Source organism: Salvelinus namaycush, chromosome 37 (assembly GCF_016432855.1).
Source record: "Salvelinus namaycush isolate Seneca chromosome 37, SaNama_1.0, whole genome shotgun sequence".
NCBI classification, from domain to species: Eukaryota; Metazoa; Chordata; class Actinopteri; order Salmoniformes; family Salmonidae; genus Salvelinus; species Salvelinus namaycush.
In genome coordinates, this window is record NC_052343.1 from 14,033,759 (window position 1) to 14,055,691 (window position 21,933).

General features: G+C 45.6%; 1 protein-coding gene across 1 annotated transcript; it reads left to right on the top strand.

Moving 5' to 3' along the window:
• Nucleotides 1-2,751: 2,751 nt before the first annotated feature.
• On the top strand, nt 2,752-14,523 carry LOC120031486 (PR domain zinc finger protein 1-like). The gene is made up of 7 exons (XM_038977263.1): nt 2,752-2,925; nt 5,183-5,500; nt 7,240-7,359; nt 8,384-8,636; nt 10,994-12,057; nt 12,166-12,294; nt 12,419-14,523. Exons 1-7 carry the CDS (start codon nt 2,899-2,901, stop codon nt 13,007-13,009), a joined length of 2,502 nt encoding a protein of 833 aa, XP_038833191.1. The 5' UTR covers nt 2,752-2,898; the 3' UTR covers nt 13,010-14,523.
• The last annotated feature ends 7,410 nt before the right edge of the window (nt 14,524-21,933 follow it).

Sequence of the window (21,933 nt, forward strand, 5' to 3'; positions counted from 1 at the left end):
TCTAATATTTGGGAAATGTGGATTTATGAGTTATGAAGCAAATATTGTAGTATTTTGATTACAGGAAGTCATTACATCATTTTGACGTTTGAGATAGTCCCAGCCCAGCTCTATTTGGAATCCAATGGCTGCCTGGCCTGAAACGTGTGTGATGGGATAACTCCCACTCCCCCCTCTTTTCTTGCCTCATTGTCAGCAGTGTGTCAATGCCACTGGCCTCTGTTTGCCTCCTTAATGAAAAGTACAATGTAATCAGTGGCATGTGCCAAATAGACCATGATTAGCTCTTCCTCTGGGTTAAGGAGGGTGACTGTCTGGTGGTGGTGTTGATCGTAACACAAGTGTCCGCCGTGTGGACAGTCCCTCCAGATGGCTGAGGGGGGAGAGCGTGTGTGTGTAGCCGCGGTGGATTGGCACGATTAGGAGAGCTACTGCAATGCCCCAACCCCACCCTGCTCTACGCTGTAGGGGGGCTCGACCTGGCGTATGCCACGCGTCCACACACACAGGTCCCTCAGCCCAAACAGGGCAATGGCTAGGTCTAACCTCCCTACTTCCCCCTAATGGCTCCTCCATTGAGGGTTTAACTCTTTCCAGAACAACACCCAAATCCATTGTGCCTCCTCCGCGCGCACACACTTTTTGAGGAAAGTTCAAGTGGATACAAGCATCGTTTGGCACACGCCACATGAAATGGTCAATAACAATCTTCTTGCTATGATCTTGTGAGAGGCATCCTGTAGACCGGAATTAAAACATATTGTGACAAAGGGGAGAAAATCAGTGACACTCCAGATCAACTCTCAAGATAAGATCCACCACTGTTGTGGGGAAAGTTTTGGGAAGTTTGTGTGTGTGAGAGAGAGTTTGAATATCAAGGTGAATAACAGTCATGGCATTTGAATGAGAAATTGACAGTGTAGCCAGTACTTCTCTTCTTGTGACAAGCAGGATCGTTAAGCTGAATCTGCTATGAAGTCAAAGTTTGCTGCTTTTTGCCTCTTGTTGCAGATGGAACCAGGAATTTGGAATGGCTGCTAATCTCACCTGTGGTTTAGCCACCCCCACCCATTCCACCCACTCTCATCCTCACCTCCTTTCTCTTCTCTTTCTTTTCATAATCCCTACCTCCTTCTGATGTGTTGGCACCACAATTCTGCTCAGCTCTGTGTGTGTGTTAGCCCTGATAGGAGCCCTCTGTAAAACTAACAGAGACAGGAGGTCCCCATGCCCTTATTTGTGTGGCCCTCTTCCTCCCTCCCTCTCCTCCAGGCATGCAGGCCACATTAAATACCCTCCTTGGCCTGCGCATAAACAAAAAGAGCCATTTGACTTCAGAGGGACCCCTCCCTACTCCCCCAGCCTCAGGCCTGCCTGCGCCCCCTCCTTCCTTTACAGTTTAAGCAGAGAGGGATGAGGAGAGGGGAAAGGGATCAGGAGAGCCTAGTGGGGGGGGGGGGGGGGGGGGGGGGGGGGGGTTGTCTGTGTCTGGGCCCAGATTGTTCCCAGCCAGCAAGCGGGTAGGGATGGACCACATGTGACTTTCAAAGGGGAAAAGACGTTCTTTTCGCTCTCGTTTTTTGTTTAGTTGAAATCTTAACTTGTTTTTCTGGAGGGAGTGAGATGTTTTTTTTGGTAGGGGTTGGTCGCTACAGAGCATGATCATGTAGACTAGCTGGGGTGCAGATTGTGTGTGTTTGGGGCCGGTGGGTCGTCTGTTGGCAGGAAGGAGTAGGCAGTGAGTGATGTGGTCAACTCTCTGTCACCAGTGGGGGGGATTGAAGACCCGGTTCTGTCTGTCTCTCCCTCACTGCCCTCCTCCCCTGCCTCATGTTTTATTTTCTTCATTATCATTCTTCATTAGCCCTCGCTCCACTCCGCCCCACTCAAGACTGATGTCAATCGAGGGAGAGTAGGGGATTTCCAGTTGAATTCCAGGACATGGTTGCTTGCTTTGAGTGGTCTTTGCTATGGGGATCTGATACAGACAGAAAAAGAGGGATAGATGGAGGAGGAGAGACAAAGTGTTTTGTGTTGTATTTAACCAGGGTCAGCAAGCCCTGCACCTTTTATGTCTCAGTTTATTACCAGAGGCAGAGAGACCGAAAGAGAGGGAGTGTGTTGGTGAGACTGAGCCTTGAGGTCAGTTCAGTGTCGCCCTTTAGAGGGGGTGTGTGTGTGTGTAAGAGGAACGTCCGTCCGCGGCTCTGTGCTGGGTAAACAGTAGAGGGGCATTGAGTCACTGTCACAGGATGTCCTCCTTCCCCAGGAAGACTCATAAACAACCCCCCCCCCATCTATGTGTGTTTGTTGTGTGTGTGTGGGGGGGGGGGGGGGGGGGTTGTTGATCTGTAACAGTTACACAACAAGCACCCATGTTGAGGGAATATGTTTTTGAGACTTTGATTTGGAACTGGCAACCTTTTCTAATTTTATTGAAGTTTATCGAAGACTGCAGGAGAATGTTTGAATTTAGGTAAGGTGTGTGATGGTACTTTTATGTGCCAATTGATATTGTTTTGTGTGAAGCATCGAGAGCTCATGCCTCGGGTGAAAGCGCCTGCTATTTCCATAGAGCAGTGTGTGTGTGCCTGCCACTGCTACCCTGAATGAGCTGCAAGCGATCGTGTTCCTCATGGTGGTGGGCGGTCCTTGAGAGGGGGAGTGGAGAGAGAATGAGGGAGGGACCACTGAGTGAATCAACATCTCCCTCACTTGTCGAGGGGCAGTCAGTTAAACAGAAGGCACTCACTGGAGCAGACACACACACACACACACTCACACACAGCACTCACACTCTGGAGTAGCGCTTGGATTGGAGGGGGAGAGGGTGAACTGCACCTGTCCCACGCACACACACATAAACACACTCACCCAGGGGATAGATCATTCGGCCCTATGTGTGGCTGGGACCAAAGCTTCTCGGTGAGTACGCTAGTCAATGGAGGAACAGAGACTTGTAGAAAAAAGTTTGATTTTGGTATTTTCACTTTTTATTTTTAGGAAAACATTTACTTAATTTTTTCCTAAATTATATTATTCGTTTTGAGGATTTTTAAAGTTGTGTATTAAATTTGTTTTGCTTGTAATAGTTGAATAAATACTTTTCTAAATTAAACCAGTGACAATGAATATGAAGGTTTATTTTATGACTTCTTTATGTAAGTCAAAGTTTTCTCCTTGTTTGTCTGGCCACTCCATTATACAATGAGTTTGTTAAACTTTCAGTATATTGTTGAATATAATATTTAAATGCAATCATTTTGAGTATTGAGATTGTTTAAATTATTAATAGCTTATTGCAGTTAGTGTCTACTTCAGCGGAATTGTTTGAATTATTAAAATTCTAAAATTGTCATTGGTTATAGCTTGCTTAAATGTAAGCTTTTTTTTTTTAACTAGTTTTTTAATTAACTAACTTTAAAAAAAACTATCAGTAGTGTTTATCGAATATTTTAACAGAGATGTGTATGTGAGAGTTGAATAAATCAGTTGCTTTTGGCCAGGTTCTCAGTTTCAGTATTCGTTTTGCACAGCTGTCATAGAAAGACTTCTTTATTAGCAGGAACAGATTTTGACTAGTGTTTGGTATTATATTTATCTATATATTTAAATCCCTTTAAAAGGATATTCATGATATCAATGTACAATATCACAATATTAATAAATATTAAATAGTTTGAAATGATCTACTCTACATTGAAATGGAATATCCTATTTGTATTATCATTTCATGTATGTAATTACTTGGGATATTGTTTGTAGTACAATTTTATTTTAAATTAATGTTGGAGAAACATTTGAGGAAGTGATTTGTTGTTCTGTTACTCTTCCGGAAGTTCATTAATTACACTAGTCTCCTAGCAACCTGTTTTATTGGCTTGAGTGAATTTTGTTGAGTATAGGGTCATGTTTAATTTGGTCAAGGCTTGGGGAATTTTGTCAAGCTTTTAGTTGTGGTTTAGTTTTGGAGATTGTTGGAGGGTAGAGTAGATCTCAGTTGGTTATGGTACGTTCTTCCTGAATTATATGTGAGTGACGGCGTATAAGGTTGCATTTCAGTCTATCGTCGGCCTTGAAATTTGACAATCTTTGTAGCGTATGATCATTCATGCTACGGACACTGTGTTTTTGTTGTGGGACAAGGATGTGTGTGTGAGATGGTCTTGTGTGGGGAGCGTTTGAAGTTTGTTTGTGCTGCTGTGGCCCCCCAAATGGAAAAGTTTGGCGCTCCCTCCCCACTGTCCCACACACACACATGGATGATTTGCCTGTTCCGCTGCTCTGCCACTCTGCTTCCAATTTTAGCTCCATTCAGACGTAGAGAGGACTTCCTTCCCCTGTTTGTGACTATTTTTCCACCCTGGGGAGAGAGGGCTAGGGACAGTGAGAGAGCATAGGGGAGAGGGGGATAAAGAAAGAAACAGGAGGATTAAGACACTTATGTTGACAGTTTGACAAGGAGGGAGAATGAAGAAGAGTAGGCTAGATAGAAGTAGAGTTGGACAGAGAGGGAGAAGGGTACAGAGGGAATGAAGATAGTGAGGGAGGGTAGAGAGACCGAGGGGTAGCGTGGCTGGCCCTGACCTTATGCCAGCTTACATAGCCCATGGAATGGACTCACAGCTTGGCTGCCATTTTTAGGCCGTGTCAGCCTATCTGCACAAGTCATTGGTCAATCTGTCTTGCCCTGAGACACTAGCCGGATCCGCATACAGTATATAACACATACATACTCTTGGGTCACAACTCATCTGTAATAAAAAAAGGAATAGACTTTTCACTCTGGATTCAATAAGTGTTTTATAAAAAAAAAAAAGGTAACTTATTTGAATAGAGTTGATGGTTTCCTGTGATTGAGTGTTTCCCTCTAAGTAGAGAGTAGTGGGGATCAGACTGTCCTGGGCTAGTGGGGTCGGTCGACAGTGGCTCTTGTTCCCACAGAGAGAGCACAGACACTGTCTGCTTAGTCAGCCAGTCTCAAAGGAACTCGCCACTCACTGACTCATACTGGATAATAACGCTCCCCTCTCTCGTTTTCTCTCCCTTGTCTTTCTGTTCTCTCTCATCTCTCCCCTTCAATTTCTTTCCTTTCTCCTTCTCTCCATCTCTTTGTCTGTTTCGCTTTATCTTTTTTTCTCACTCGCTCTCTCTTTTATCGGTTTCCCTTTCCCTCTCTCAGGCTACCTCTCATAGCTCGGCCATGTTGACTACTGAGGGGGCCCACACTGTAGAGCACGACAACGTCAAAATGGACACCGAACCCCATAGGGACACGGAAACCCAGATGGACATGGGATCCAAAATGGCCACCGACACAGACTCTAAGATGGAGGAGGCAGACATGATGAAGTGGACGGAGGCGGAGTTTGAGGAGAAGTGTACCTACATCGTCAAGGATACTCTGCGGGAGGCAGGGACAGAGAGCGAGGGGTTAACGAGAGCAGAGGCCTCACTGCCTCGTAACCTGGCCTTCAAACAACTAGCTGATTCCAAAGAGGTAGGAAGACACAGATACATACATGCACACACACCATCTGTAAACCCATATGCTCCCCAAACTCACATGACTCAACTGTAGGTAATATATGACAGCAGGAGAAGTCTCAGCCAGGGGGGATTGTGGTGAGGAGGGTGTCTCGTTGTAAAAGATCACACACTGAAGCACGGCGATGACCTGTGTGTGTTGTAGGAGCGGTGTGTAAGCCCAGTGTGGAGGGGAATTCACACACACACACATTCTCTGAGGTGTGATGCAGGTTGCTACAGAGCCTCCGCAGTGAGAAATGAGCTCCCACTCATCCATGAAGAGTCATTAATCATACTTAGCCCTGCTGTTGACGGGAGATTCATCAACACATCCTGATAACCATTTACCCTACCTGTCTCTGTGTCTATCCCTCTATGTTCTCACACTAGTCAGTCCTACACTAGACCAGACCCAGCTCTCCCTACCTACCTCTGTCCAAATATCAACCTCTTCACAACCCAAACTGATCCCCAGTCAGTCTAACCGTTGAACCCTGTAGAATAAGTGTGACGAGGGGTCATGAGCGTAGGTGGGGAGCATTTTGTGGTTTTAACCTGATCAAGACCGCATTATTTGGTTGCAATGAATAGATTTTCTTGTCATTGCTCATCTGTTTCTTATCACCCTGTGTGTGTGAGAATGAGTGTTTCCCACCACGTTTGTTTACGACCTGATACGGTATCCGTCAATATTTATCACCTTCACAGAAGCGACCACTAAGATTGATAGAGAAAATAAGAAAGAAGAAAATGAGAGGATGTGGATAGAGTATAGCATTACCAGTGATGAAAGGATATTGACTTAGTCATTTAGGGAGCATTGTAAAGTCAGTTAATAAGTTATCCTCAAAACACCCCTAATCTTGAGAAGTGGTCTGGCCCTGGGATGGAAATGGGAAGGGGGATTTCCCAATCCTTTAGGGAGGATGATTGTGTAGGATATGCATGAAGGGGATAAGGGTGTGTGTGTGTGCGTGCAAGTGTAGTCTGTGTAGGGGGTTTGGTGAATACATCAGAGTTTATCATGGTTAGGAGATTAGCTGAACGTCTAGGTTTGATAATCCCTCATTTTCAGACGGATGCACTTCCCTTGCTGTTCTTCCTTCCTTCCTCTATTTCAAGTCTTTTTTTCAATTATTTTGAAAGGAACAACAGCGCTTTAATATCAGGTGTGGATCTCTTTCTCCTTTAAGGTGAACAGTCTATTGAGATGAGTTGTTTTGATGTGGTAGGGTGTGTTGTGTGGTTAGCAGAGTGGATGTCGTAAGGGGTGTCAGAGGGAGTGGCCCTGTGGTCAATTAGAAAGGAACAGAGGCGAGAAGGGGGAGATGCTTTGTGGCATAACCTGGGTGAGATGGAGGAAATATAACTCTTTCCCTCAGGGTGTCTAACTCTTCCTGTTGGCACTGGATAAGGGTTAGGTGTGTGTTTGCCTATGTTCACACACTTAAAACACACAGCAAATGTGGCTTGAGGAAAAAGTGTGACAGTCAAATTCCCATTCTAGGCCACTGGTTTTTCTAGTACAGAGTAGTAATTATACACATACACACAGAGAGGCAGCCCTGTTTGTTGATTTGATCATGATGATGGGTTCTTCCGGCCGTCTTCATGTGAAGACTGACCTCCTGGCAGGATGTGATAACGTAAATCCTCTAACCACATAACATACACACACTGCAACTAATGGTCTTTATCTCTGTCCTGTAGGTGATTGGAGTGGCCAGCAGAGAGTACGTCCCCAAAGGAACACAATTCGGCCCCCTGGTGGGTCAGATTTACACTGCAGACAGCGTCCCCAAAGACGCCAACAGGAAGTACTTCTGGAGGGTGAGTGGTTTTCCCTCCTGTCCACTAACACACACACACACACACACACACAAAGAGAGCAAGCGCTTCACTTTCAGTAAAAGACAGCCACAGAGGAAGAAAAACAACCATAGGTCATTTCCTGTTCCACTGACTGACTTAGTGTGACGTCACGGCCAGGGTCTCTGCGTTCTGAAGAAGTTTGTGTGTGTGGAGACGGAGAAGGGGTTTTCTCTCTAATCATTCTGAGACTAAGGCTCTCCACTCTGTGTGTGTGGTACATCCTGTGAGTATGCAGTTTTATACTCATACTTGTCGCTGTAACACACACACACACCCTCAACGCCTATTTCATCATGATAAATCTGCTGGGTAAAGCCTGTTATTCAGTAGTGGTTGTCTGATCAGTAAGTGTGGCAGCTAGTACAGTAAGAACTGTAGTGGAACAATGGAGGAGGAATATGATGTCTATTTTACACTGTACACAGGAACAGTGCTACGGTGTCATCGTTCCGGGAAGTGACAATGTAGCACTCGTACACCCCCCCACACACACAGGCACTCACCTAGATTCAACAACATCCCAAAGCAATGTGTTCCATTCATGTCCCTCACTCAGGCAAGACACAACAACACAGAGTTATAGACCTCTCTCTCACTCTCTCTCTCGGTGATGTTGATGTCCACAATCAGATAGGAGAGAGAGTGGTCTATGAGTGGAGAGAGGGGGAAGATTCAGAATGAGTGTCGGTGACATTGTCGGCGTGACGTATTCTCTGACTCAACTCTTTTGGATGTGTATAAGAGAGGCTCCTACTCTGTCGGTCTCGCCATCCCTCAGTCTGTATAACTGGCTATAAGGTCTGGAGTGGAGGGAGAGAGCTCTAAAGAGTCTACACTTTAATGATATTACACTGCTGAAAATATGATTCGTCAACATATTTAGCCGTTACTCAGCACTGTTTTTCTGGAGAGTTCTAAACTTGCCATTGAGACTTCCTTGCCTGTTAACCTTTGACCATTTCCTTACTCTCCGTCCCCTCAGATCTACTCGGAGGGCGACTTCCACCACTTTGTGGACGGCCTGGACGAGGAGCGTTCTAACTGGATGCGCTACGTCAACCCGGCCCACTCGGCGGGGGAGCAGAACCTGGCGGCGTGCCAGAATGGCACGAACATCTACTTCTACACGGTGAGGGCCATCCCCCCTGGCACCGAGCTGCTGGTGTGGTACTGCCCAGAGTTCGCTCACCGACTCCACTACCCGCCCTCTGGAGAGCTCATGATGCAGAAACTCAGTAAGTCCTATCATATGAAACCTTGTTACTTTGGTATAACATGTAATAACACTAAGTTATATAATGATAATCATATACTGTATGCAATGATTTATTACATAGTAATAACACTGTATCCTTGGAAGTATAGTGTACTATTGGTATTATGTTTAACTTTCTATGGTGTGTGATTTGTATTTAGCACCTACCTGCTCAGTGTTGGTGTGTGTCTTGAGAGTGTATATTTGTGAGAGCCTGACAGTGTTTCTGAGGGGAGCCACGTCTCCTTCTTCTCTGAACATCTGCCTGGCATTAACACATACAGCTCCTCGACCTTTCATCTCTGCCAGCGCCACCATTGCATGTGTGTGATCACTCTAGTCATAAAGTGAATAGTCTAAATGCAAATATGAATATGTGTGAGGAAGCAAAAAAGAGTGAGAGAGCACCAGACAGAGTTAGAAGGGGAGGTAGGTAGGGATGGGAGGAAGAAGCCAGCATTTTGCCTCCAGGTGTGGTAGGTAGTGACTCCAGTTCCCCGGGAGATGCACATCTCCTGGGGCAGAGAGACACAGGGGCCTGGGCCCCCTCAGGGTACTGGCCCATCTGGCTCCTACTTTTTCTCTATGGCCCCTGTAATTAAACCACCCCACTACCACAGGGGCCCCTGTTGACCTGGTAATGACATCATACTTACCTTTCTCTTCTCTCTGTCTCGGTCCATCTCTCTCCCTGTGTCTTTCTCCACTAACCCAGTCATAGTAGAACCAGATGTGTGTTTGGTTGGTTGTGTGAGTCAGCAGAACTGGCTGGTCTGAAATGACTGAACTGGAGCTCTTCTCCCACTCGCTCTCCTCTTTGTGTGACAGCTGTTTTTCTCCATATTTGTGTGTGTGTGTTACACGCTTACACAATCACAATCAGCCTTCCTTAAAACGACAATAAGCTTTGCACAGACATATGGCACCTGTTAGCATTTCCTGTTCTAAATGTGTATGCGTTCAAACGCATACTATCCTACTCACACCCTCTCCCTTGCATGCAAGGACACACATACCCGGAGAGGCATTTCATTCCAACACTCACTCTTTTAATCTCAAGTGCGTGCGTGTGTGATGTGCTGACGGCTCCTTGGCCCTTCTCCCTAATTTATTTGGAACTTTAAAAGTGGAGAGACGGAGGGAGGAGAGGAAGAAAAGCGTCCCCTCCATTGACTACTTGAACTTCCTGGCGGCGGGGCCGTGCTGACAGATTGATATCTCCAAGATGGCCACCCTGTTTGTTTTCTGAAAGAAAGGAGGGCTGGGAGTGGTGTCATCTGAGGGGGAGGACGGAGGAGGAGAGGGGGGAGGCACTGATAACCTCTATGTTTACACACTACCGCTGTAGTGGTGTGGGGGTCACTGTGTGTGTGTGTGTGTGTGTGTTTGAAAGTCTGTCGAGTAATTAAGTGCTGGAAAGCTTAATGTATATACACGTTAGTGGACACACACACACACACAGATTTGTGACCCTCTAGTAAAAGTTCAATGGGTAGTAAATGGATGGGATTATTGATGTCCACTCTAAATCCCGACTCTGGAGGTTTAACAGGTGAGGATGTGTTAACCGACATGCAGAGGCTTTTAGCGTGTGTGTGTAGCCTGGAAGCGCTTGCAGTAATCCTATCTTTCATCATGTGGAGGTGACAGTAGGTGCAAGGGAGGAGGAAGCTCTCCCAGTTAACCTTTGACCTGGAAACAATAGCAAACGAGAAGGAATCCTGGGTGGTTGTTTTTACTTCTACCTAAAGGACTGATAAAAGTCCAAAGGTGTAGGATAGGAAAAGTGTGTTTTTGTGTTAATGGAACGTGATTGAAGGGTCCTTCTTTGGGTCGGGAGTGTGCATGCTGGAGACGATGAGCAAACCTATCAGACAAAGGCCTCTTTGTCAGGAAGTGTCAAGAGAGTGTGTGTGTGTGTGATTGAGAGAGTCAGGTGGAGAGGGCAGGTTGAGGCCAAACTTGAGAGGAAACTTTCAATCAGCCCTGCCCCATTTGGATTTTATCTTGATTTTTATCTGCCCCCAGACCACCACCACCTCCCTCCCACACACACGCCCAGAGGCAGCTGTCACGCCTCACTTCCTGTCTTTTAGCCCCCCATGATCGTTCGTCAAATCTGTCGCGCTAATTGAACCGCTGGGTTACAGTGTTCCTAACCACCCCCTCCCTCTCACACACTCTACAGCTGAAATACCATTATTTCTCCTAAGCTAAAGACATGTCTAAGTTTTTCCTGTACGCACTTTAAAATTCTCCTGACACCAAGTCAAAGGGAACCGTGGTCTTCAGTCAGAGGGAGAACAGTGTGTCTGACCTCTCTCTCTCCCTCTACAGAGCAGTCTCTGCTGGAAGCCAAGCAGCAGGCCAGTGAGGAGCATGTCAGCAGCAGCAGCGCCCCAGTCAAGATAGAACACAGTGTCTCCTCCATCCTCAGGGGCCCCACCACCTCTAGCAAGAAGGAGCCCAGCCGGCCACTAGCCACGCGGCCCCGCTGTGCTGACAGCCCCGATCGGCCCCTGTACCCCCACGCCCTCTACCCCCCATTCCGCCCCCACCCTCATCTAACGGAAGAGTTCCTGAGCCTTAAGACAAGCCCGGTACAGTTTGGTTACACAGCAATCAGATCACCAGGCAACCAGTCGTCGGCGACCCCGAGTCCGTCGGCGCGGAGCAGTCTGGAGAGTAGCCCCGACGGTAGCCCCGCAGCTCCCCAACCCACACCCCCATCCTCCTCTTTCTACCGCCGAGGTTTGGGCCCCTTCCCAGGCTACCCTCCGCCAGCCGCCTCCCTTTCCTCGCCCTTCTACCCTCCCGGCCCCCACTACTCCCGCTACATGCTACCCCACCACTACCCACTACCTGGGGGTGGGGTGCCCGCTGTCGGGGGCATGTTTCCAAGAATGTACCCTCTCTTCAGCAGCCTGCTGCCCCCCAACATGCCCCTGCTGCCTGGGGAGGCGGGGAGCAGGTTCTTACTACCTGACTCCTCCCACCCCTCATTCTCCACCCACAGGGACTTCCTCCTCTCCGCCCCCACCAGTGCCTTCTCAGCCGCCACCACCCTCAAGGACAAGGTCGGCCCCCACTACCCCCATCATCCCTACTCTGGCCATGCTCATCCTCACCCACACGGGCACCCCCACGCCCCCACCAGCGGCTCCCCTACAGCGGGCACGGCGGCCCCTAGCGAGCGAGTGCCCACCAAGCCTACCTCAGCTCTACTGGGCAGCGCCAGCGGCCGGCAAGAGGAGGAGGCCATGAACCTGAGCAAGATGAAGCGTGGTGGTGGCTCTACAGGCTACAAGACCCTGCCTTACCCACTCAAGAAGCAGAACGGCAAGATCAAGTACGAGTGTAACGTCTGCAGCAAGACCTTCGGCCAGCTCTCTAACCTCAAGGTGAGACTGGAGACATTCTGTTCGCTCCCTTCATTCCATGCATCCAGACTACTTTGTGTTCCCTTGCATTGAACCCAACTGACGTAACGTTGTCCTTGCTGTGTGTAGGTGCACTTGCGTGTCCACAGCGGTGAGCGACCTTTCAAGTGTTCGACCTGCAGTAAGGGCTTCACCCAGCTGGCCCACCTGCAGAAACACTTCCTGGTGCACACTGGAGAGAAGCCCCATGAGTGCTCGGTAAAGACCATCACCAATTCTATGCTAGTCGCTAAGTCTGTTAAGCTAGCTAGCTAGCTGTTGCATATACATAAGCAACGCTGAACTTCCTCCTCTAACCCTTCACTTGTCCTCTTTCCCCCAGGTGTGCCATAAGCGCTTCAGCAGCACCAGCAACCTAAAGACCCACCTGCGCCTCCACTCGGGTGAGAAGCCCTACTCGTGCAAGCTCTGCCCTGCCAAGTTCACCCAGTTTGTCCACCTCAAGCTGCACAAGCGCCTTCACTCCCGTGAGCGGCCACACAAGTGCCCCCACTGCCACCGCCACTACATTCACCTGTGCAGCCTGCGGCTACACCTGAAGGGCTACTGCCTGGCTGCCGTCACCTCAGGTGGCCCCACCCCCAGCCCCTCCACCCAGGAAGAGCTCCAGCGCATCAACGAGGAGATTGAGCGCTTTGACATGAGTGACCACGCTGAGAGGCTGGACCAGCTCCAGGGAGGGGTTGAGGTTGAGGCTGTCCTGGAGAAGCAGGTCCTGGGGATGCTGTGGAGGGAGATGGACCTCAAGACCTCCGGCTACCACCACCACAAGGGCGGCGCCAGTGAGCTCCAGTCTACAGGTTACGGCCTGTACAATTCAGGAAATGAGACGTCGGTTATCAAACTGCGCCGAAGCACTCCACTTCTTCCCTCCAACGTCACGATCAAGCAGGAGTCCGAGGAACAGGCTTGAGCTCACCTTTTGAAGGACGTTGAGTCAGACTGTGGCTCTGAGAACTTGGTTAGCAGGAGCAACGAGTGTAAATATATTTTTGATGGTTGTAGCGACTGGGGTTTTCAAACTTTCAGGGACTTCTGTACTCAGGGCTCCAAGAGACACTGTCCCCAGACTACTTAACTGTTCCACTGTGTCCTACACTTAAGACAGGACAATCATCCACCCTGGATTTCATATCATTATTATTGTTACTGTTTATTTTCAAATGTTATTATTTTTGTTGAATTTATTATATAACCTCCTTAATTTATTATGCAATTATTCTGTCTTCGAAAAGCAATATGTGGAAGTGATGTTTACAATGACCAGGTAATTCATTGTAATTTACTGTTTGTTTTTCTGATTTTGATTTCACTCTGGGGCCATTGTATATACTTTCTCTCTCTGCCTGTATCCATCCTGTGTGACCTGTTGAGAAACAGGGGTGCCTACTTTTTATTTTTTTTACATTTATTTAAACAATATAGCAGGTTAAAAAGGGTCAAAGGTCACAACTTTGTTTTGCCAAAGGTGAACACAAACTGTTGATTAGAAAGAAAAGGCATTGCTTGACCTTCTGACCCTTCCAGCAAGCTTCTCTATGTCCACGCTCATGCAGAGTTCTACAAAAAAGGGCATTTTTTGTTCTGTTATATATTTTCAACAACGGTTACCTCAGTGTGTGTATGATTGTATGCATGTGAGTAGGAGTGTGCGTATGTGTGTCTATGTTCAGAGGGAAGCTGAAGGAGAGTGTGTTTCTATTTATTGCTTTTGCTACTTGAAGAAGAAACCAAAATGAACTGGAGTGCAGCTCCACATGATCCAAAGAGCAGGAAAGTCTGCTCAATATGTAGCATATAAAGTCTGCGAGTCCGGGAATCCTTCCCCCCAACAGTCCAAGGGAACTTCAAAACACTGTCAATAGCAAAAGGAGACACATTAAACCTTCTCAAATGGGATTTGTGGCTAGTAACCAAAGTTTACTTGGCTTTAGTTTCAAACACCAAAAAGAAGACCAAGAGAATACTGTTTGTCTGTGATGAAGTGTTAGCTCTTTAGCTGTGGTTTTGTAGTTTTGTTTGAGAAAAATGTATCCCCCTTCTCGTTTTTAAATGGCACAGACCAAAGCACCTCGGCCTTCTTATGCACTGGCCCCTCCCCTTTATGTGCCGGTGCTTGCTCCTCCCACTATTCAATATGATTGGACTGTTATAATGGCTTTAAGACTACATATGGTTTGTCTCCATAGCAACTGTGACCCCAGGCCGGTGACCTGGAAGCAGTTGCACATCAGCCTCCATCCCCTCGCTTTCTCCTCTCTTTTTTTTCTCTCCCTCCAACCCTGAAGTATGACCAAAGCATCCCCTTTCGTGTTTAGCCCTAGAGGAGAAAATTTGAAAAAATACTGTCTCTGTTTACATACTCGTTTACATAGTTATTTATGTGCAAAATGTAAATTTATGATAAATGTCCACAGTTCTATCTGACTATTTTGTGTGATTATTTTGTTTTTATTTGCCTCCTATTTTGGGTATTGTGCTTTAGAAGGAACTAGCAGACATTAGGGTCTCAATCTTCTATGGCTTCTTGTAGATCATGTTGCTTCCACCTCTCATGTAGCCCCAGATCAGTGATCATGGCGGAAAGGACAGAAGGAGAGGTAGCTAGTTAGAATTAATGAGACACCACTTTGCCTCGGACAATATGAGGCATCAAAGTGGTAAGCATATGCCTTTTGGTTTAGATCAAGACACTGGAAGAAGTTCCAAGGGATGGAATGAATGGAGAATAGTGTATTTAGAAGATGCACAAACCTTTCATTGACATCAATACAAGATTTCTATGAATGTTCTAGTCATGCATGCATGGTCGGTATGTAGTAAAGAAGACTGAAGGTTTATGTCAATTTTTGCAGGCCGTGCAAAGCTAAAAGACAGGAAAAGGAAATAGGAGTACATTTGGAACACATCCCCTTGCCCCACGGCAATAGTAACTGTGGTCGGTCTTTTATCCTCAGTTTATCCTGCACCATTTCCTCATGAGCAGACCCCCATTGAAAAAAGTGAATAATTCAGTACAGACTGCAGGCTCTGCACAATCAAACCCAGTGTAGTATACACAGCAGCATAACATACCTGTTTTCCTCATGGTCAAGTAAAACAGCAGAATGGTTTTGGGCAGTGTAAAAATACTAGACATCCCCTTACTCTGGTTTCAGAGTAAGGCAAATGCAGGAAACACCAACAAAGTGCTTTAAGGGGTTGAGTGGACCTAAACCATAACAGATCCGCTAGAACCCTTTCCTTTATTTTGGCAGTTGCCTGTACCTAGGCCTACAAGGCACAATCATGAACAAGCTCTATTATAATGTAAAAGTTAAGCTAGCTAGCACAGCTGAGCTATTCATGTTCCTGACCTAGCATTTATTTGGTTTATTTCAAGACTAGCTGGAATGTAGCCAGTACCATTTGCCTATAAACTTGCTCCTGTTTGAATCTTCTGCATTAGCAAATAAGAACTGTCGTCTGAGTTTGTAGCGTAGCCTACGTGCTCTTTGTCAAACCGAAAACATCGTGTGCTCTCAACTTCTGACTCAATGGTTTTCGCTGTGACGTAGCATGGGCTATTTGCTCTCTCTCCAACATCCTATTATTACTATCAGGGAAACTGAACAATCAGATGTTGACACAGCAAGTTCCACTGCCCCAGCTAGCATGACTTAGGGATGGTACTTTTTTTGACTGAGTGGGCGAAAACAGACTTACCGGGCTTCCCTACACCTAACTGGGGACCTCACCTCAACTGGTTGGTAGTGTGAGTAACACGTTTAGGGTGTTGTCGAACATTGTGAAATTAAATACTTTTTGGTGGAATCACACTTGAGACACGCAAACATTGATGCTATTCATGTTACGAAACGAACATTTGATGTAATCTCTTAAACTTAGTTGGCAACAAGTTGCCTCATAAAACAGTATGGCTCTGGACCTTACAACTCTCTCCTTCTCGTTCACTCTCACAGACACACACACACTGGCTGTGTGACAGAGAAGTAAATATAGCTAAGCGATAGTTTACACACAAATACACACAAAAGGGTCAGTTGTATTTAGCGTCTCCATCTACAAGTTAATGTTCTCGCCACAAGACTCCTTGGTTATGTGCACTTAGTTTCTATCAATGAAACCGTAGACGAAACAGCAGAAGGGGGGTCATCAGACTCAATGGGATGTGATTCAAAAGTGATACATCTCTCTCCGCCTCATAGAACTTCCCGAACCTGTCCCCTTTAGCCCATCTTGACAGGAAGTCGACCCCGTTTTAGGATGAAACCAGATGAGGACCAGAAGAGGCGAGTCGTAGTTACAGATAAGGACCAGAACACATGGTGACCGGGTCATATGGACCGCAGAGAAGGGAGACATTATGAGAAGTACAGTACAGTTGGTAACTTGAACACATGGACAGACCGCTGTGCAACTAGCATCTGGGAAACAAGAGGAACTGTGGTTGAATACAAAGGAGCAGCAAATGAAGTTCCTCTGTCCCAATGAAGCTAGAGGCTGAACAAAGATGGCTGCAGCGATGTAGTGCTGAGTCACCGCCATCGTGCGTAGGTGGCATGCGTCTAATCTGCATATGTGTGCAAGCATGTGATTGTGTGTCTATGCGAGGTGCAGATTTCTCACAGATGTATTTATTTAACTAGGCAAGTCAGTTAAGAACAAATTCTTATTTACAATGACGGCCAAACCCTCCCCTAACCCGGACGACGCTGGGCCAATTGTGCGCCACCCTGGGATACACCAGGCTTCAATAGATTTGCTGAGACACGCAAAAAAAAGAATTTATATGAATTAACGTCTTTACATAACCATGAGAAAGGACCGGAATATCGATTAGGCCTTTAAGTTTAGTATGGCCACTTTTTTATAACATTTTAGTTTAAGTAGGTCTAACGTGATGATATTATAAAAACATAAAGTGCATATTTTTCTCTAATGACCATGTAATAAAAACATTGCAACTCACCATGTCGCTGAATCAGTGGGAACCCTGAGCTTGTTTCCCGGCAACAAGACGTTCCCATCTAGGGGTGATGGGAGACAGTGACATGTTCCTTATGTCCAGTCTTTTTTCTGAAACAGAAATCTGCAGCGGCTCTTGGAACTCAAGCACTCTGGCAAGCGATCTTCCCCTGGATAGCCTCGTTAGATAGCCTATCTCCACATACTACGCACAGGGGGCTTGGAGCATGCGAGCCACCTGTTGCAATAAAGACATATTTTAGGTAGGACTCATCATAGTTTCTATTGAATTAGGCTTTTTTTTTTTTTTTTGCAGTCTCGGGCTCTGCATTATCAACATCGTCGTTGGGCCTTTTATCTCCCTTACCCCTTCCGGAGAAGCTCTCCAGCACCGTTTGTTTGTTTATATTTATGTCAGCTAATGTAGCTAGCTAGTACAAAGTTGGCGGGCAACACAGCTCACGCAGACCGTGATGAACTCGCCACGTGCACATTTCTCATGCGTGACAGAGATATTAGAGTGGTGAGAAAAGGACCAACAGACTGCACCAAGTTCAATGTAATTACTGCTCAAATAGCCTATAATTGTATATAATTATTATTTTATTTTACTGATTAAAAAAAGATATATATATTTAGTTATCCTTTCTGTGTCCTTTCTGGACCGGCCTGGTGGTTGGGGACAGCTGCCTTACGGGACTAGTGGCCCACAGATTTGTCATCGGCCCTATCCAGATGACACAGATGGAGTAAGGATGGGAAGGGGAGTGAGTTGTTCGGGCATTATAGCAATTAGTGTTCAGCTGTGTGAATTTACGAGCCACATGTGAAGCCCTCCGATTAGGAATTATGATTTACCTTCCCTCGCTTCCTGCCACCAAACACCGCTCCTTTTGCCTCGATTCTGGCTCAGACACTGTACGTAACACACACACAAACATAAACTCTCTCCATACCACATCATATGCACATATGCAAACAATATCCTCGCTACTTCAATGAGAGAGGTTATGTATTATGTGTGACTGTAATTGTGTGTGAAGGGGGCTTATAGCTGGTGCTATATATCAATGTGGGTTAGTGTAGTGTGAGTATGTATGGGTTTTGTGAGCAGGGCCTAAATTAACACACGCCACCTGCCAAATGCAGGTAGATTTTGGTTTGTTTTTTGCCCTAGTACTACAGAGCTGATTCAAATAATCAAAGTTTGATGATGAGTTGGCTATTTTAATCAGCTGTGTAGTGCTAGGGCAAAAACCAAAACGTGCACCCAGGGGGGCCCCCCAAGACCGACTTTGGGAAACCCTGCAAGTATAGCCTATCCCTTTTCACGCTGCAACACTGCCTGGCTGTGTGCACGTGAAGAGCTGAGTGAAAGATTCGTTTTTAGAAGCGTTGTGCACAGGCATAAAAGTTGATCTAATTTACTTGAAACGCACGTCTACTGAAATTATACTTTGTCCTTGTGTGTCCTGGCTATTTACATTGTTTTGTTCACAAGTTAGGTTGTTTTTCAATGTTTGCGTTTCAACTGCTAGGGAAGAGAAGACAACGCGGCTATTAGTCAAATTCTCAGTCTTACAGTCATATGACTCCCTAGTCACGTTACCACGGTAACCTCCCACCCTTTTTTTGTTGGTCAAAATAACGTTAATGAAAATATGTAATTCATTGTTATTTTAATATGTTGGTAACAGTTTTGTAAAAGCAATTAGGCAAGCGAGGCAGTGCTGTATCATGTTCTGCCCGACGCGATAGCAAAGGACCAGTCAACCCATCTACCTCTGACTGTATTTATGATACAGAACCGCTTCTTGTTCCCAACCGCTTAATTATCCACCCCATTTTCGAACGGCGCAATGGGCACAGCCAAACAACGGAAGTGATGTATTTTATTTTTTATTAACAAATATCAACAAACAATATTCATTCATATACAAGTTTTAATTGCCCCTTTTTCATTGTAGTTAAAGTAGTGCCATACAGTTTAAATGTATTTATAGAGTGAAAAAAGTCAGATTTTGAATTAGACCATTTGCATTTGTGACCTCCCAACCTTAAAAGGGTAGGTGAACATTGTCTCCTCTGTGATACTTTAGTTAAGACTGAGGTCACAAAAAAATATGAAATTAAACAATATACCACATACATTTTCACTAGTAATACATTTGTTTTAGAAACATTACAAAGCATTCTCATCCATTTTCTTAATCTACGTAACACAGTGGCTGGTGGACCAACAAGTGAATTTTAGGCCCTGTTTGTGAGTGCGTTTTACAAAACTTTTCATGTACTCAGATGGGCCAGAGAAAAAGTCCCAATGGACTGTGGCTCAAGGGCATACTCAAGTAACAAGAACATAAATATTTACATCATTGCATTTAGTTTATTTCAGGAAGTTTTTCAGGTTCCGAATTGGCTATCAGTGGGAAAAATACTGTTAGCAGTGAATCAACATTTTACATGTTTGTCACACAAAGACACAGACAGGGGCTGAGGGTCTAATTCTCTAGTCTATTAAAGACAAAGTACAGTCTTCTTCTTTGCACAGCCAGCTAGGAGCCACAACATCCAGTCAATACTTACTCACACTGACCCTGAGTCAGAGGCTACAGCTGGGAAGTGGGTACAGTAGTTATTAGAGAGAAAAAGAGGCAGAGAGAGAGGATACAGTAAGCTCAGCCACTGCAACTGAGACAATGATGGGAGGATGTAGATGAAGGTGAGTGACCGTAAAGGCCTTGAAGTGACTCTTTCTCTGCCTTCAGCACCTGCCCATTAGCGGCCTAGGTTAATGACAGGTTGGCCCCTGTGTGGGGCGAGGGGAGGGGGACGCACTCAAAATGAGAGGGCACCCCCAGGAACGAGAGAGGAAAGAGAGGAGAGTTATTTGCTCCTCTGACAGCCATTCTTACCCCTGGCTACAGGTATGCTGGAGGTACGGAGGGAACCTGTGTGTGTGTGTGTGTGTGAGAATGTGTAAGAAAGACAAGGTTTGTATTTGTGTGTTTGTGTAGTCACGGCGTGGAGGGGGGTGAGGTGAGGGTGGCAGAGGGGAAAGTTGTCTCCAGTCACCTCGTATAACTTCACAAGGCAGAGTCTGACTTATGGTCTCCAGCATCTCTGGTTTACCTCAACATCCTCATCAAGAGAGAGAGAGAGAGAGAGGAGGGGGGACTCTTTGGCTAGACAGTAGTTTATTTTTTTCCTTTCGAACTAACAATACAATTTGAGTTTGACTTTCATCAACTCAATACTTGTCATTAAAAGGTATCCAAAAGCAGAAAAGTGTGTGACAGAGAGAAAAGACAAAGAGAATGAGAGAGGGAGTGACTAAAAGCAAATGAAAGACCTAGGGTTGCTAACATTCAGAGAGCTGAACTCTGTCCTTTTAATAATTACACAAACTTCAAAGGCTGTTTCCTCGTTAAAACAGATAATTCTCTCCATCCTTTGAAGCAGGAGGAAAAGAGAAGGATGAACAGAGAGGGATGGCAATCTGTGTTTGTAGTGCCAAGAATTGAAAGAAACAATGGGGACAGTAATCTCTTAGATGTGTTTGGTGACTAGTTTACAACAAGTGGAGACTGGGACGGGATGGCCATTTCCTTATTCCACAGAGAGAACACGTTGCTCGTGAAAAGAGATTAGATCGAGAGGTAAACAATACCCCCTGAACCTCAAATAAACACAAATAAATGACAAAGCGAAATCTCCCAGGTTAAGTGTTTTTACTTCTATATGAAAACCTAGATGTAGAAATAAGAGACACATAACATCCCCATTCAATGATAATGCAAACCAGAACAGGAACTAAAAGACACAGGCATAGCCCAGAACTACAGTATAAAACAATTTCATTTTTAATTCAATGTTAATTCTACACAAAAACATTTTTACAGCGTTGTAATCACTGCAGTAAGTAGCAAATGAAAGAAAAGCAAGCCACTGCAAGATAGTGTATATAGAGAGAAAGAAAATAAAAAAACAGAAAAAGAATGCACATTTTTGTTGTTTGTTGCAGTTAACAGTGAGAACAACTCTGAATCCAGGTAAGACCTGAGAGTTGAAGATAGCATTCGTTAATCAATAAATATTTAATTAGTAACGTTTCCACTGACTGGATGGTTCTGTTTGTACCTGTGCTGTAAGTATGATCACAATCACCAAGAGAAAGTAAAGGGAGAAAAGACAAACAGCAGAGGAACGGAAAAGTATCTCAGAACTCGTTTGCATATCGAATAGTGTGTGTGTGTGTGTGTGTGTGTTGGAAGAAAAACTACAGTATTTGTAAATAAGCTCAGAGTCCAAATGTAGAAATATAGAGCAGAACCACCCCCCCCCCCCCCCCCCCCGTGTGAGCTTGTGCTGAGAAAAGGCCCATTGGCCGCCTATGCACTCTCATTCTCTCTTACTCCCTATTCTCGCTCTCTATCCCGTGGGGGATGCAGCATGGAGGGAATACAGTCATGGATTCCTCTAAATTACTAATCACTCTCATGTGTGTCTGATACCCTCTGACTGCTCTCAGCCCCCTGTAACGTGTTAAACACAAACAAATGTGTGTGTGTGAACTCGGTTTTGCGGAATCTAGTGCCAATGACTTGGACAGTAAGGGTTTGACTATTGTATAGCCATGAAGTAAAACACGACAACAACCACAACAGGATGAACGAAGTGATGACCTGGGGAGCAGAAAGGCAATTGGAAAACTGGGGTCAGGCATTGTGTCGCACATACAGGTAACTCCCAAAATAAAGGAAACACTTGTGTAAATGAGGGATACAAAGTATATCGAAAGCAGGCGCTTCCACACAGGTGTGGTTCCTGAGTTAATTAAGCAATTAACATCCCGTCATGCTCAGGGTC